Below are 12,408 nucleotides of genomic sequence, written 5' to 3'. Positions count from 1 at the left end.
CTGAGGGCACTGTCTTCCCAGGGCAGCTTCTGCCAGGCTTTTTACATAACTGCAACTCCTCAGAGCCTCAGTGCCAGCACGGCTCTCTCAGACATTACTGCCAGCAAAACTTTAAAACACAAACCAAGACCTGATGTGGGTGGCCTTGGATCAGCCTAAAACAACATTTATCAAAACGACTGTTACCAAGCAGAAAACAAAATATCCTAAAGCGATATAAGTTTTGACTAATAAATGAAGGCTCTGACTGTCAGTGTAAATTACTACTTCATTTATTATTTTTTTTAACTGAACCCTAATGGACATACTGCCACAACTGGTGCGTTGAACTAAAATCAATTGTTAAGTGCAGACCAGGTCTTAGATCAGCTGTTCTCACACTTGGGTCATGACCTCATGTGTCTGATGTGAATTCCGCTTTCGCAACTGAATTTCCAACAGGAATTGGACCCTTCAGCAAAATACTTTCTGGAAAGGGACTGTGGAAACATTAAGTACCAGTAGCAGACACTACTTGGGGATGTTCATGCACGTCTCCAGCGTTTTCAAGTAGAGTGTACAGACCCTGAGAAGCATAGCTGTGCAAGGGCTGCAGGGATATTTTGCCTGAAGTATCTGCTGTGCTTTGTAACACTTACAACCCTCAAAATATCCAAAATCATTTTCTGAAGGAGGAGAATGATTAAAAAAAAAAAAATCTGAGCAGCCACAATGAGTCCCAGTTTGAGCCTGCACTAAGGACTTAATGGGATAACCATCTATGCTGTTACCCAGAGGAGAAAATGGGCTTGTCATCCCTGCGATCTTGAGAGGATTGAAGAGTCAAGATCTGGAGGCTGAGCTGGGTTCAATGAAGTCAACAGAGCTCAGGTTGTGAAGGGCACTACTAATCCTACAGGACCCCAACAGCATGCAAGTGCTTTCGATTCTTCCACACATCACTTTCCCTGATGGCCCGAATATGTCTTTAGAAACCGGGGCCCAGGGAAGATTTCTCAGCAAAAGGACAAGAGAGCACACCCAGCTGCCAGACCTGCCTGTAAATAGGTCGCTCTGCAAGGCAGAATGTTTCTGTCTGAGGATTCAGTCATATGTGCTTCAAGTTGCCTCCTCTGATCCTTGTTTTGAATGAGCAGTTAAAGCTTCAAGGCTTTTTGAAAAGGCTTTGATTTATGCTGCTCTTCAGAAACAAAGGAGAATGCACAAAGCTCTGGATGCCAAACGCCTTTTAAGTCGGCTGTATATAGCTCAGCTCGCACCACCAGAGGAACAGCACACACTTGTCAGGGAGCACATCCACTCAGCAGAGGAGCCAGAAGCTCAAACCTAAGGCTCCTCATTTGAGATCTGTGCCCAGCAATCAGCCAGTTCACCTTCAGGCCAGTCTGCCCCTTGTACTGGTTCATGAGATTTCCCAGAACATGGGCAACACCTTCACAACGTGGTGAGGAGCAATCTTAGAAAACAAACCCACAGCACAGCCACAAACCTCATTACTCACATATTCTTTGATGTCCTTTGATTTCACGGCTTTGTAAGAATAATATGCGGGGTAAAGTGTGCCAAATATAAGCCTGGAAAAAAACAAATAAACAATAAATGGATTACATTGATTTCCTGTCACAGAGAACTATTTTTTCCCCTGTGTTTTAAATGTGTTTTTTGCACTAGTAAAAAGAGTTAGGATTTGATTTAAGCTTGAGTGCACTAAGTACAGTACAGGAGTGATTTTGCATCACTGAATTCAGAGAAACTATTGCCAGTGACATGAATGAAGAGTAGGGACTCAGGCTAAATTTCCTTTCAGAATGGTCTCCACAGGTCATACCTTATGAGTTACACACAAAACAAAACAACCAAACCAAGACTACCACACTTTAAAAAGGAAATTAAAAATCTGATTTCAAAACAACCTACTGTGACACCAGTGTAGGAGTATTGCTTTCAGAGGCAGGGCAAAATGAGAATCATTTGTCTAAAATCCCTTCCACCTCTGTTCAATACTCTGAAACGCTGGCAGACAATAAAGAAGGATCCAAGTTCTCCTGGCACAAGGGTTTGAATGCTGAGGCCTTACCCTACATTAAACCTGATAAAGGGAAGAATCCTGCACTGTTCACTAAAGTCAATTTGGGCTCATCAAAGGAGGAAGAATCTGCCAACCAAGATATACCAACAGGATCAGGCCTAAAAATCCCTGCTCTGCTGTTCTTTCAGACAGTTTCCTTTCATTTGCAAGTCTGAAAGGGATGCTGTCAGCTTCAAGATTTCATGTAAGAAAGAAATAAGGATCTGTATGTTAAAAATAGCACTACTGAGAAAAAAAGGTCGAGAATTTTTTATACTAACTCCTCTCTGCATCACTGCCTACATGCTTATTCACTTGGATTATTCCAGACATAAGCACAGGCTTGTCAAAACCACTTTGCCCTGCCCAGGTTTCAGTCGGTTTTATTCAGTGCAGGAGGATGATGCTGCAAAGCCTAAATTTAATAGATTGCAGGGGGACGTTTATTGGCTTGCAGGTACCCATTTTTCCACTAAAGCTTTTGCTTTAAATTCCTACAACTGTTTCCACTGCTGCTGGGAATGAAAATGATCAATGTTTCAGTCCCTAATTGTGGAGCCACACGGACCTGCAGTCATCCTTTCCCTCCTGCCAGCAGTGACTGTGTGCCATGGGACTCACAATTACAGTCAAGTCCATTACGTGCATAACACATTAAAAATTAACACTCTGGGATATGGTGTTCCACGGTACTTCCCGTAGCTCAAGAAGGTATTTATGAAAGAATGGGGTGAGCCAACACACATCTTGATTTCCAAAGCAGTGACCGAAGGCAATTTGCCTGCTATTCATCATGCTCACCGTAGCATAGCTTAGCAAAACCTGGAGCACAATGAAGACCTCAGAAAAGCAGCTACTGAGTGAGGGGATCCGATATTTTACAGAGGCTTCACACTGGCTTCAAAAAGCTTTGCTGCAAACAGCCAGCTCCGAACCTATTCCACCCACAGGGGGCTGTGCTATCTGCAAGGATCAGACAAAAACGCTCAGAGACAATCTGGGAAACCAAATGTGGTTTTGTCCCTTGCAGTATCTCACCAAACAGCAACAGGGGTTAAGGCAAGGACAGAGAGACAACACACAGACAATGGCCTGATCCTGTTCTCACTGAGGCTAATAACAAATACTCCAAGTTCAATGGTAGCAGGACCTAATCCAGAGAAGGTAGAGTCACAAAAGGAAGAAAGCTCCACAATATTCAGAAAACAGCTGAGCACATGAATAATATTTTTGGCTCTCCTTATAAAGAGCACCGCAATGCTGTCCTTCCTTCTTGGCCTGGGCTGGCTGCTATCTCACGCTTTTATTTCCTGCAAATAATCACTGAATGATTGATATTCATTTCCTCAGTTTGTGCTGGCAACAGAAAGTCACTGGATCCTGAAGAAAAAAACAGTTTACAGCATCACTAGAAAAGAATTAGTTGCAGACAATAAAAATAGAGGAAAAAAACCCCTGAGAAAAAAATGCTGTGAGGGAAGGAAACCGTGCAATAATTTTGCATATGCAGAGCAAGGGACAGTTAAGAAGGTGATGTGCTCTCCCTAAACTGGAGATTGAGAGTTTCATTGATTTGCCTTGTGGTGTGTTGTGTGCATATATGGACATTTATTACTGCTATGGTTTACCAGACTGAAAACTGTTTTAAGGAATGTTGGAAGCCAGTCTTGTCACTGCTGTGGCTTACTATGTGGCTTGGGATCACAACCTCTGGGCACACCCTACAAATGGAAGATGAAAGATGTCTCTAGACCATATTCAAGGTTTTGAAGACAAATACTTGCACAAAGAGATATTTCAAAGAGTCTCTTGAACTTACTGTCTTCACTTGGCTTTGGATCAGGGTTGAGTACAATTGATTTAATTCAAACACACACCAATCCTCTATCTCTTCTCTCAGTTCCTCTCCCCTGCTGAAGACAATGCTTCTCGCTTCCCCCTCATCCAAGTTTCCTGTGTAATTCAAGTTATGGTTGATTCCTGCCTTCCTTCATTCCTGTGCTCAGACTGTTGCCAAATCACTCCTGCACGCTATACACAAACCCAAGGCTGATCTTTTGTCCCTCTCTCCACCCCATGAAATCATTCCTTGTCCAAGTCTCTTTTCTACCTTTTCTACCTCCCTTGTGTGGTTCAAACCACTATACTACCCCATCTGGATGAACCAGTGTTTAAACATCTACCCTGCTCCCTCCTCTCCCCGCCCCTTTGGCCCACCAAGCTGAAGTAACTTTACTTTCTGTGCCTGTTCCTAAATGCTGTTGGTTTGGCCTTTTGTCACATCCCACCTCAGTCCCTTCTTTAATGATTGCAGTGCCACCAGCTTCTTCCTCTGCTGTTCCTTGTGTGTCTTCTCCCACACCCTGGAGGCTCCTGTGCTCCTCTCCCCCCACTGCAAATCAGCCCATCACCTCCAAAACAAGCTGTTCCCTGGCAGTTATCCTGACAGCCCACAGTTTGAGAGGCCCAGCCATAAAAATTCCAACCGTATCATTCCCTAGTTCCTCCTCACCTCTATAATCTCCTGCAACACTCCTGGTGTTTTCTGAACCACACCACAGGACCTTCAGCTTTCCTCACACATCCCCAAAATTGTAGCACAGGCCCTCAGTTCCCTCCCACAGCTGCCAGCTGCCCTGGGACCCACACGTGCTGTGACTCTGGTGTTACTTGCACTGACTGCCTGGCCAGCCAAAGCAGGGACCTACCCATGGAGTCAACACTGCAGCTTTCACCTCCTGGTGGACACTGCTATGAGACAATCTCTTATCCAGCAGCTAATTCTCAGAAATAATGTAGAAACTTAATATTTGAGACCTCTCTGACCCATCTATTTTGGCCACAATCGCTTTGCAGATCCCAAAATTACCAGCAGTGGAAAAACAGACTGCTTAAGTCTCATTTCCTCAGGAAATCAGAATTCAACCCACTCCCCACCCACTTCCATCTTTCAAAGCTCCTTTGAATGAGCCATGTACCCGGGAAAGCCTTGGCCCCCTTACCCTCTGTGCAGAAGCAGATATCCTGATCACCAAACCTCCCAGAGCTCCAGGTAGTAATTGGCACATTTCAAGCTACAGAAACATGTTCTACAGCCTGGGCTAAAGCAAACACCCTCAGGGTACGGGAAAGGCAAAGGAAGTGGTGACATCCATCAGTGAGGTAGGAAAAGCTCACTTGCAGCACTAAACAAATAACCACAGCAGCCTGACAGTCCTTACACTGCTCCATGCTGGAGGTCTACACCAATTACAATCGCCTTGAAAAAGGACAACACAGCAGCTGTAAAGAAATTACTGAAGAGTCAAAGAATTGTGCAACAGAAAGCAAAAAATCTAAGTAAAAGGTTAGTCTGCCTAAAGAATAGGATAAGGATTAATGCTGAAAATCTTATAATCCTATTAGGTACCTCAGCAGCAGCAATCCCCAGTCTGGATCGTTACATGTGCTTCTGGTCATTCCTTGTCAAAAGGGACATGGTGGAGGCAGGAGGGGAAAGCAGAAGGGCAAGGAAAGTGTCTGGAAGAGCACTGGGGAAGATCCATATGAAGGATCTTCGTATTTGTAGGGCTGTAATTGTTTTTTACAACATAAACAAATAACTGAAATTATTTTCTCCTTCTCCTGATGCAGTGTAAGGGGATGCTCAACTCAGTCAAGACAATGAAGTCAAAAGAAGTTGAGAAACCCCCTCTACCACCAGGAGATGGTGGAACAGACTAACTGTATTTGTTTATATAATTACATTACGTAGGATTTGTGGTTTGGTTTTGGGTTTTATTATTCAAGTTTACCACTAAATAAGACAGGAGAGGATGAAGCTTACCATGTTGTGGGGTTTCCTGATTATCAGGGGAATAGTAAAGCAATTGAACTGTTGGTTCCTCTTTAGCAAACTGTGTCATATTTCAGGGAAACAGCTGCACCAGCACCAAAGCTCCTTCTGTCTCCACTTACCAGTACAGCCACAGCCAGCCCTGGCTATTATATCCTTCTATTCCTTCTCCAGATCTGCTGGCACAGGGATCTGACCAGCACATAGCCTGGCCTGGGAGGGCCCCCATGAGTTCTCATGATTTGGTGATGCCGCTTTCCCCAAGGAAAAGTTATTTATCTGCAAAATTAACTCTATCATTCCATAAAGCAGCCACTTAAATAAACGGAAAGACTCTCAGTGATTCTCACCAGGACTCAGGTTACCTCCAGAAACGCCTGCACATCCACTCCCTTGAGCATTTTTAACCACAGGGGTATTTTCTGGGTTTGTGTATTTGTAACCTGCTACAAATATACCACCACGGCGCCGTCTGCATCTCAAGCCATCCAAGTTTTGCTCCTCTGGTTACCATGCCACCAGCGGTGTTTGGGCTGCCCAAACACTTACAACATTGTACTACCCCAACACAAATAGGACAGCCCTTATTTTGCCCATAAATAACTAATGTTTCCGTTTCATTGGCACACAGCAACCAAGATGGCAAACTGCTGCTCCCTGGGATGGACACAGTTGGGAATCACTGAGATATTTCCTATTTCCTCAACATGTTCACTGGCTAGGGCGAGCTTCTTACGCATGGAGCAGCAGCTGAGCTGTCACCACACCAGGATTCCTTGCTGAAGCCACCAAGAAGGGTGCCAATAGGTTTGTGTTCCTTATTATCAGTCCTAATTAATGTTCACACAGCGCCACAGACTAAAAATAAAAGTCACTGTCTTTGCACCACAGGTTCCCAGTTTAAATCCAACAGCTGGGGATGTGAAAATAAGCAGTGCACATGGTCAGGGAAAGGGTTAACGTGAGCCCCTGGACAGGTCAAAGGCCTGATATTCAAGAAGGGACTGAGGTGGAGGAAGCACCAGCTGCAGAGGAGGTTCTGGGCTGATATTCCCTGGGAGGTGGCTCCTGCAGTTTCTTTGTGGTCATTTTGCAAAAGAAAGGTGGCTCCAGGGAAGTTGGTGGTTCCAGGGAAGTCAGGAACTTGCCTATTCTCCCTCAGGGTGACAGCTGACACCATCCCCACCCTGGGCCCCAGGAGATGTGGATACCTGGCCATGCAAGACCTACATCCCAATACCCTCTAAAAATACCAGTGACAAAAATATCCCCCAAGGAAAGCGCTGGCTCCTAACACCCTGAGACAGATCAGGCTCACATCAGGCAGCTTGAATCAAATATCCTTGTGGGGCTGGTTCAGTCCCTGAACACAACTGAGCAGATGTGCCCATGTCACTCAGCCAGTCATGCACTGACTCCACAGGTATCAACAAGGTGTAAAGCTCCACTGAAACAGTCACCCCGCACATCCCTCTGCTTCAGGAAACATTCCTCTGCACCATCTTGGTGGGTGACCTGCTCAGTCCTTGTCCTCATCAGCGCTTCCAAAGCACCATGCACACCCACAGTGCCAAGGCAGGCCAAGGAGAACTTGGTGTCTAACACAAAGACTCTCTGCTTTCCATCCAGATCCACCCCTGACTTCCCAGCCACACTACTAAGGAGCAAACTGAAACTTCATCTTGGTTAATGTAACCTAACGGCTGAAGAAACCCAATCGCTCCTCCTGCTGTAACTGCAGGGCACAGGGACCCCAACTGTCCTTCCAGCAGAAATAGCAAGTCAAGGGCTGTCCTTGGTGCTTCTAATTTAAGCAGTCTTGATCTTCCCAAAGCAGCACATACTGCTCTCCAATTGATATTGCCCTTTTTTGTTTTCCCCATCCTCACATGGGAGCTGGAAGATGGCCAGGCACAAACAGGTGAAGCAATGTGGCAGCAGGGATGGGTGTAGGAAGTGGCCTTGGCCAGCCTGGAGCTGTCACACAACTGCGCTTGGGTCACAAGAACCCCATACAGCGCTCCAGGCTGGGAGCAGAGTGTCTTGAAAGCTGCTCAGCAGAAAGGGACCTGTGGGTATTGGTTGAGAGCCAGCTGAACATGAAGCCAGTGTGTGGCCAGGTGGCCAAGAAGGCCAAGGCATCTTGGCCTGTATCAGCAATAGTGTGGCCAGCAGGACCAGGGCAGTGATTGTTCCCCTGAACTCAGCACTGGTGAGGCCACACCTTGAATCCTGTGTTCAGTTTTGGGACCCTCACTTCAAAAAAGGACATTTAGGTGCTGGAGCATGTCCAGGGAAGGACAACAAAGGTGGTGAAGAGCCTGGAATACATGTCCTATAAGGAGCGGCTGAGGGAACTGGGGTTGTCCAGTCTGGAGAAGAGAAGGCTCAGGGGGGACCTCATTGCTCTCTTCAACTACCTGAAAGGTCTCTCCTGCCATGTCTCAAGTGAAAGGATGATAGAAAAGGGCCTTAAGTTGTACCAGGGGAGGTTCAGATTGGACACTAGAAAAAAAAATTCACTGAAAGAATGGTCAGGCACTGGAATAAGTTTCTCAGGGAGGTGGCAGAGTTACCATCTCTGGATGTTTTCAAGCAGTGTCTGGACACGGCACTTGGGGATATGGTTTAGAGGTGATTATGGTAGTGCTGGGTTGACAGGTGGACTAGATGATCTTGAAGGTCTCTTCCAACCTTGATGATTCTGTGAACTATTATGTTTACTCACGTTGAGATCCTATGTTCAGATGGGTCTAAAGAAGATAAACTTGTCCCCACTTTTCCCTTTTCCCCCACTTCTTGTTACAGGAAGAAGACAGAAATGCTAAAATAACACTACCACTGAGGGAGAGACCTTGTAAAATATTGGGCTTATTATGATAATGCATGTGATGCCTATTAAAATCTGACATTCCCACTAAAACTACCGGCAATGAGAGGTCTCACAGGGTTATGTTTACACTGACACCCTTAAGTATCACATTTAAAGCCCAGTCAAGATTAGACAGGTACTTAACCCTTCCCAAGGTTACTGTTCCAGGCTGTCTTCAAACTCGGGCAGAACTGCATCAGTTTACACACAAGCCAAAGCTTCAAAGTTTTCTTTACAGTCCTTCAGGACACAAAAGGCCTGTGCAGCTGCTATAAAAATACCCCACGGCTCTGTAGCTATTTTAGGAAGCAAATTCATCGCAGGTAGAGGCTTACTAAGCTGGTCTGTTCTACTTCACGCTGCCTTCAGTGGGGCTGCCAAGCCCAGAGCACTGACGAACGAGGGGAATGTGTCTGTCACCGAGGCAATGTTTTAAAGCGGGTCTGCGTGGAGGGTGTGCAGGGCTGGTGTGGGGCCCAGACCCACGGAGAGAAGCTGTGTTTGACAGGAACACTGTGCCTGGCACACGGCCGAGGCTATGAGCAGCTGCCTGCAAGAGATAGCGTTTCGTGGGCCTCCCCGGAGGCATTTGCCCTGTCGTTGCTCCTCCCCTCTCGGTGCTCCACCTCAGCAGCACCGCAGGAGAAAGCAGCCCGTGGCTCTGAGCTTTCTCCCAGCTCTGGCACAGGCCCTCCCGGGGACGGAGAAATAATTCATCAAAGTGTGATACTGAGTGCAGTAAAATCTGTGCCTTTTAGAGAAGAAAACACTCTCTGCTGTGTGACCGGGTCAGATCTTCACCCAGCTTCACTGCCCCAAAGAGCCAGGGCTGAGCACCTGTGAGCCCCCATGGTTTCCCTATCCAGTACTGACCTGTGGTTCCTGCTTCGAGAGCTCTGCCTTTTCCCAATCCAAATAAATGGCAATTTGAAAACTAAATGGTATGTTTTAGATGGGAAGGGCTGCTTTTCCTGACTCTGGAGAGGGGGATGTTTATGTGGGAAAAAGCATTTTTAGCAGCACTGACATTATATTCCAGAAATGACAGATGGTCTAAAATCTGCATTGTGAGTTAGCCTACAGATTTATGGTAGGCTCATGATATGAAAAGGAACAGAAAGAGACTTATAACCTAACCAAACTAATTTCTAGGCTAAAAAAGGTATAAAACACGGACTGCATATCAACAAAGAAGCTCTGCATTATTTTCATAGAATACTCCATCATGCTGCAAGTATTATTCTGGAATTATTTTGACTGATACTATGTGAATCACCTTTTAGGAAGCGTAACCACATAGAGAAATCCGAATTTAGAGCATAATCCTACTACATTCTGTGTATCCGAAAACTCAGTTCAGGTTATGGAAGACTTCCACCATCAAACCATAAATGGTTTGATGTCGGAGGAAGTGGTGAGAAACACAAAAGCTCCTGTTTGTCTACCCCTCACTGAAAGACAGCTTTAGACTTTCAGTGGTGTACTCATGGGATAGAAAACAGGAATAAAAAATTAAATGAAACTATAACCCATCCAAATCAATTGCAACATAATCTCTTTAGAGTATTGTTACCTCAGCTTCCCCAGGACATAACATTACTAGAAGTGCTTAACTAAATGCAAGGAATATTTCAGCTCACCAGTGTAATTTGAAAATCAAACCAGAAGACCTCTTTGGCCCAAATATTCAGCTAAAGCCATGAAAAATGTTGACTTCCCATGGATGTCAAATGATTCGATCCACTAAAACAAATCTAGTAGTCCTAAGGCTGCTTCAAGTAGCAGTAGGCTTTGGGAATCTCCACAAGCTCTTGGAGGAGGACAGAAACTCCGGGCAGATCTCCACACTTGCCAAGGAAAGCAGTTCAGTACAGGAACAGCTATCAGGCACAGTCATGGTCAGCTTGGTGCAAAACAGCCTGAGGAGAAAATCTTACTGTCTGGGCATTTCTGTAAATACCACAGTCATAGAATGGAAGGGACCTTAACAATTATCTTATTCCAACCCCCTGTCATGAGCAGAAACACCTTCCACTAGTATGGTGGATATAGTGGATGCTGGCAACTTAACAATAAACAGGGTAACTCCTTCCATCAGGAACTGACTTGCTTACATCTCTGAGGACTCCAGGACATTAACCAGAAAAACCAGAAGACCAAATATTTGGAGGGACCAATCACACTGAAACATGTGAGACCCAACTCAGTTATAAGCTCTATGTTCCAGAGCTAATATTTACCTCCTACTTAAGTAAACAAACAAACCCCCACATCCACATTTAAAACATTTCTTCTCATTTTGATAACACATTTCAAAGAAGGATTTCAAAGTAAAAATATTATTGTCCTTAATATCAAAGCTGATGGCAATACTAATGATTTCTGATTATTTCTACTTCACAGAGTTTTGTGTCTATTTTAAATTACAAGAAAGTGAGACATATTACAATTACACAGGAAGATCATGTCAGGAACATGAACTGTGCCCAGTTTTCAACTCCAGTTTTAAAGCAAGAGTGTAGAAAAACTAGGGCAAGATGATTCTACAGGTAATTTCAGAATATTCAGCCCATCCTCATGCTGTGGTTAGCAGGGGTGTCAGAATGCCACATGCTAAATATAACAGCTGCGACATTGCCGGGAGTTCACAGGCCATGCAAACCACACTTCTCTTTCTGGCCCACAGACACAGACTGGTATTTCTTCTGGGTGCTATAAACATTGCAGGGAGGGGCTGGGCACCTGCTTTTTTACTAGGACTTGCATAATTTTTAATTTTTTTTTTTTAAGGAAGGAAAATGAGACACTGTCACACAGCTTGAAAAATAAAGACTTCTAGTCTTTTCCCACATTCATTTGACAAGGATTTCTAGTGTGAATTTAATAGAGTTCTTTCCTCCAGAGTATTTTCTCATTTCATTCATCCTTTTTAATCCCTCCATTTTATACAGCTAATAACAGCATTGTAATGAAATGCATGGTGCAACTGAGATAAACACGGAGGGAGAGGTCTCCAGCTGGAGCTAAACTGATACAGACCAGCCCCCAGTCTAACCCAGACATGAAGGAGAGGAAATCAGAGGGAAACAAGCCTCTGTACTGAAGCCATGGATCAGTAATGAATAATCAGTCAGAGCTGCTGGCTACACCTCGGAATTCAGCTTCAACTACAGTAAAATTATTTGTCTCTAATTAAAATTAATTAGAAGAAAAATGACCATTTAGTGGCTAATCGTAAACCATGGTGTTAGGATAAGCGGTACAAAACAGCAGGTAGGGGAGCCTAAACAATACACTGACCAGGCACCTCTTAGGGCTGTTCCAGGACAGCATCAGTCCTGTGGGGGTGACACCAATCATGACAGGTTAGTGGGAGAGGCTTTCCAGAGCACTTCACAGACTGGGGGTGCTTTGTACCTAAAGGGCTGTGAGACTCATTATGGGATGCATGGGCAGACAGTGGACAAGGGCTCACACACGAAAGGAAAGCACACCAACATGACTAGGAGTGGCAGCCTGCTTACTCTTGTTCCATATCTTGCTCCTTCACATACTCGCCCATGATGGTCACCACGTTAAAATACCTGCTGAACCTCCTGGAGTTCTCCTGAAGAACAATGGGGACAGCCAGCA

The 12,408-nt window shown here is 45.0% G+C and overlaps 1 protein-coding gene across 11 annotated transcripts in view; it reads right to left on the bottom strand.

Moving 5' to 3' along the window:
* REEP1 (receptor accessory protein 1) overlaps window positions 1–12,408 on the bottom strand; it is a 69,445-nt gene that overhangs the window by 40,874 nt on the left and 16,163 nt on the right. For all 11 annotated transcript variants that reach the window (XM_027691248.1, XM_027691237.1, XM_027691236.1 and 8 more), the window contains exon 2: window positions 1,502–1,574. In XM_027691248.1, coding sequence (XP_027547049.1) covers window positions 1,502–1,574 — 73 coding nt within the window. The remainder of the gene's footprint in view (window positions 1–1,501; window positions 1,575–12,408) is intronic.

The sequence above is a fragment of the Neopelma chrysocephalum genome, unplaced genomic scaffold (genome assembly GCF_003984885.1).
Source record: "Neopelma chrysocephalum unplaced genomic scaffold, ASM398488v2 Primary Assembly neopelma1_83, whole genome shotgun sequence".
Taxonomy (NCBI): Eukaryota; Metazoa; Chordata; class Aves; order Passeriformes; family Pipridae; genus Neopelma; species Neopelma chrysocephalum.
Note: the sequence above shows the minus strand (reverse complement) of the source record. Positions and strands in the feature narration are given on the sequence as shown.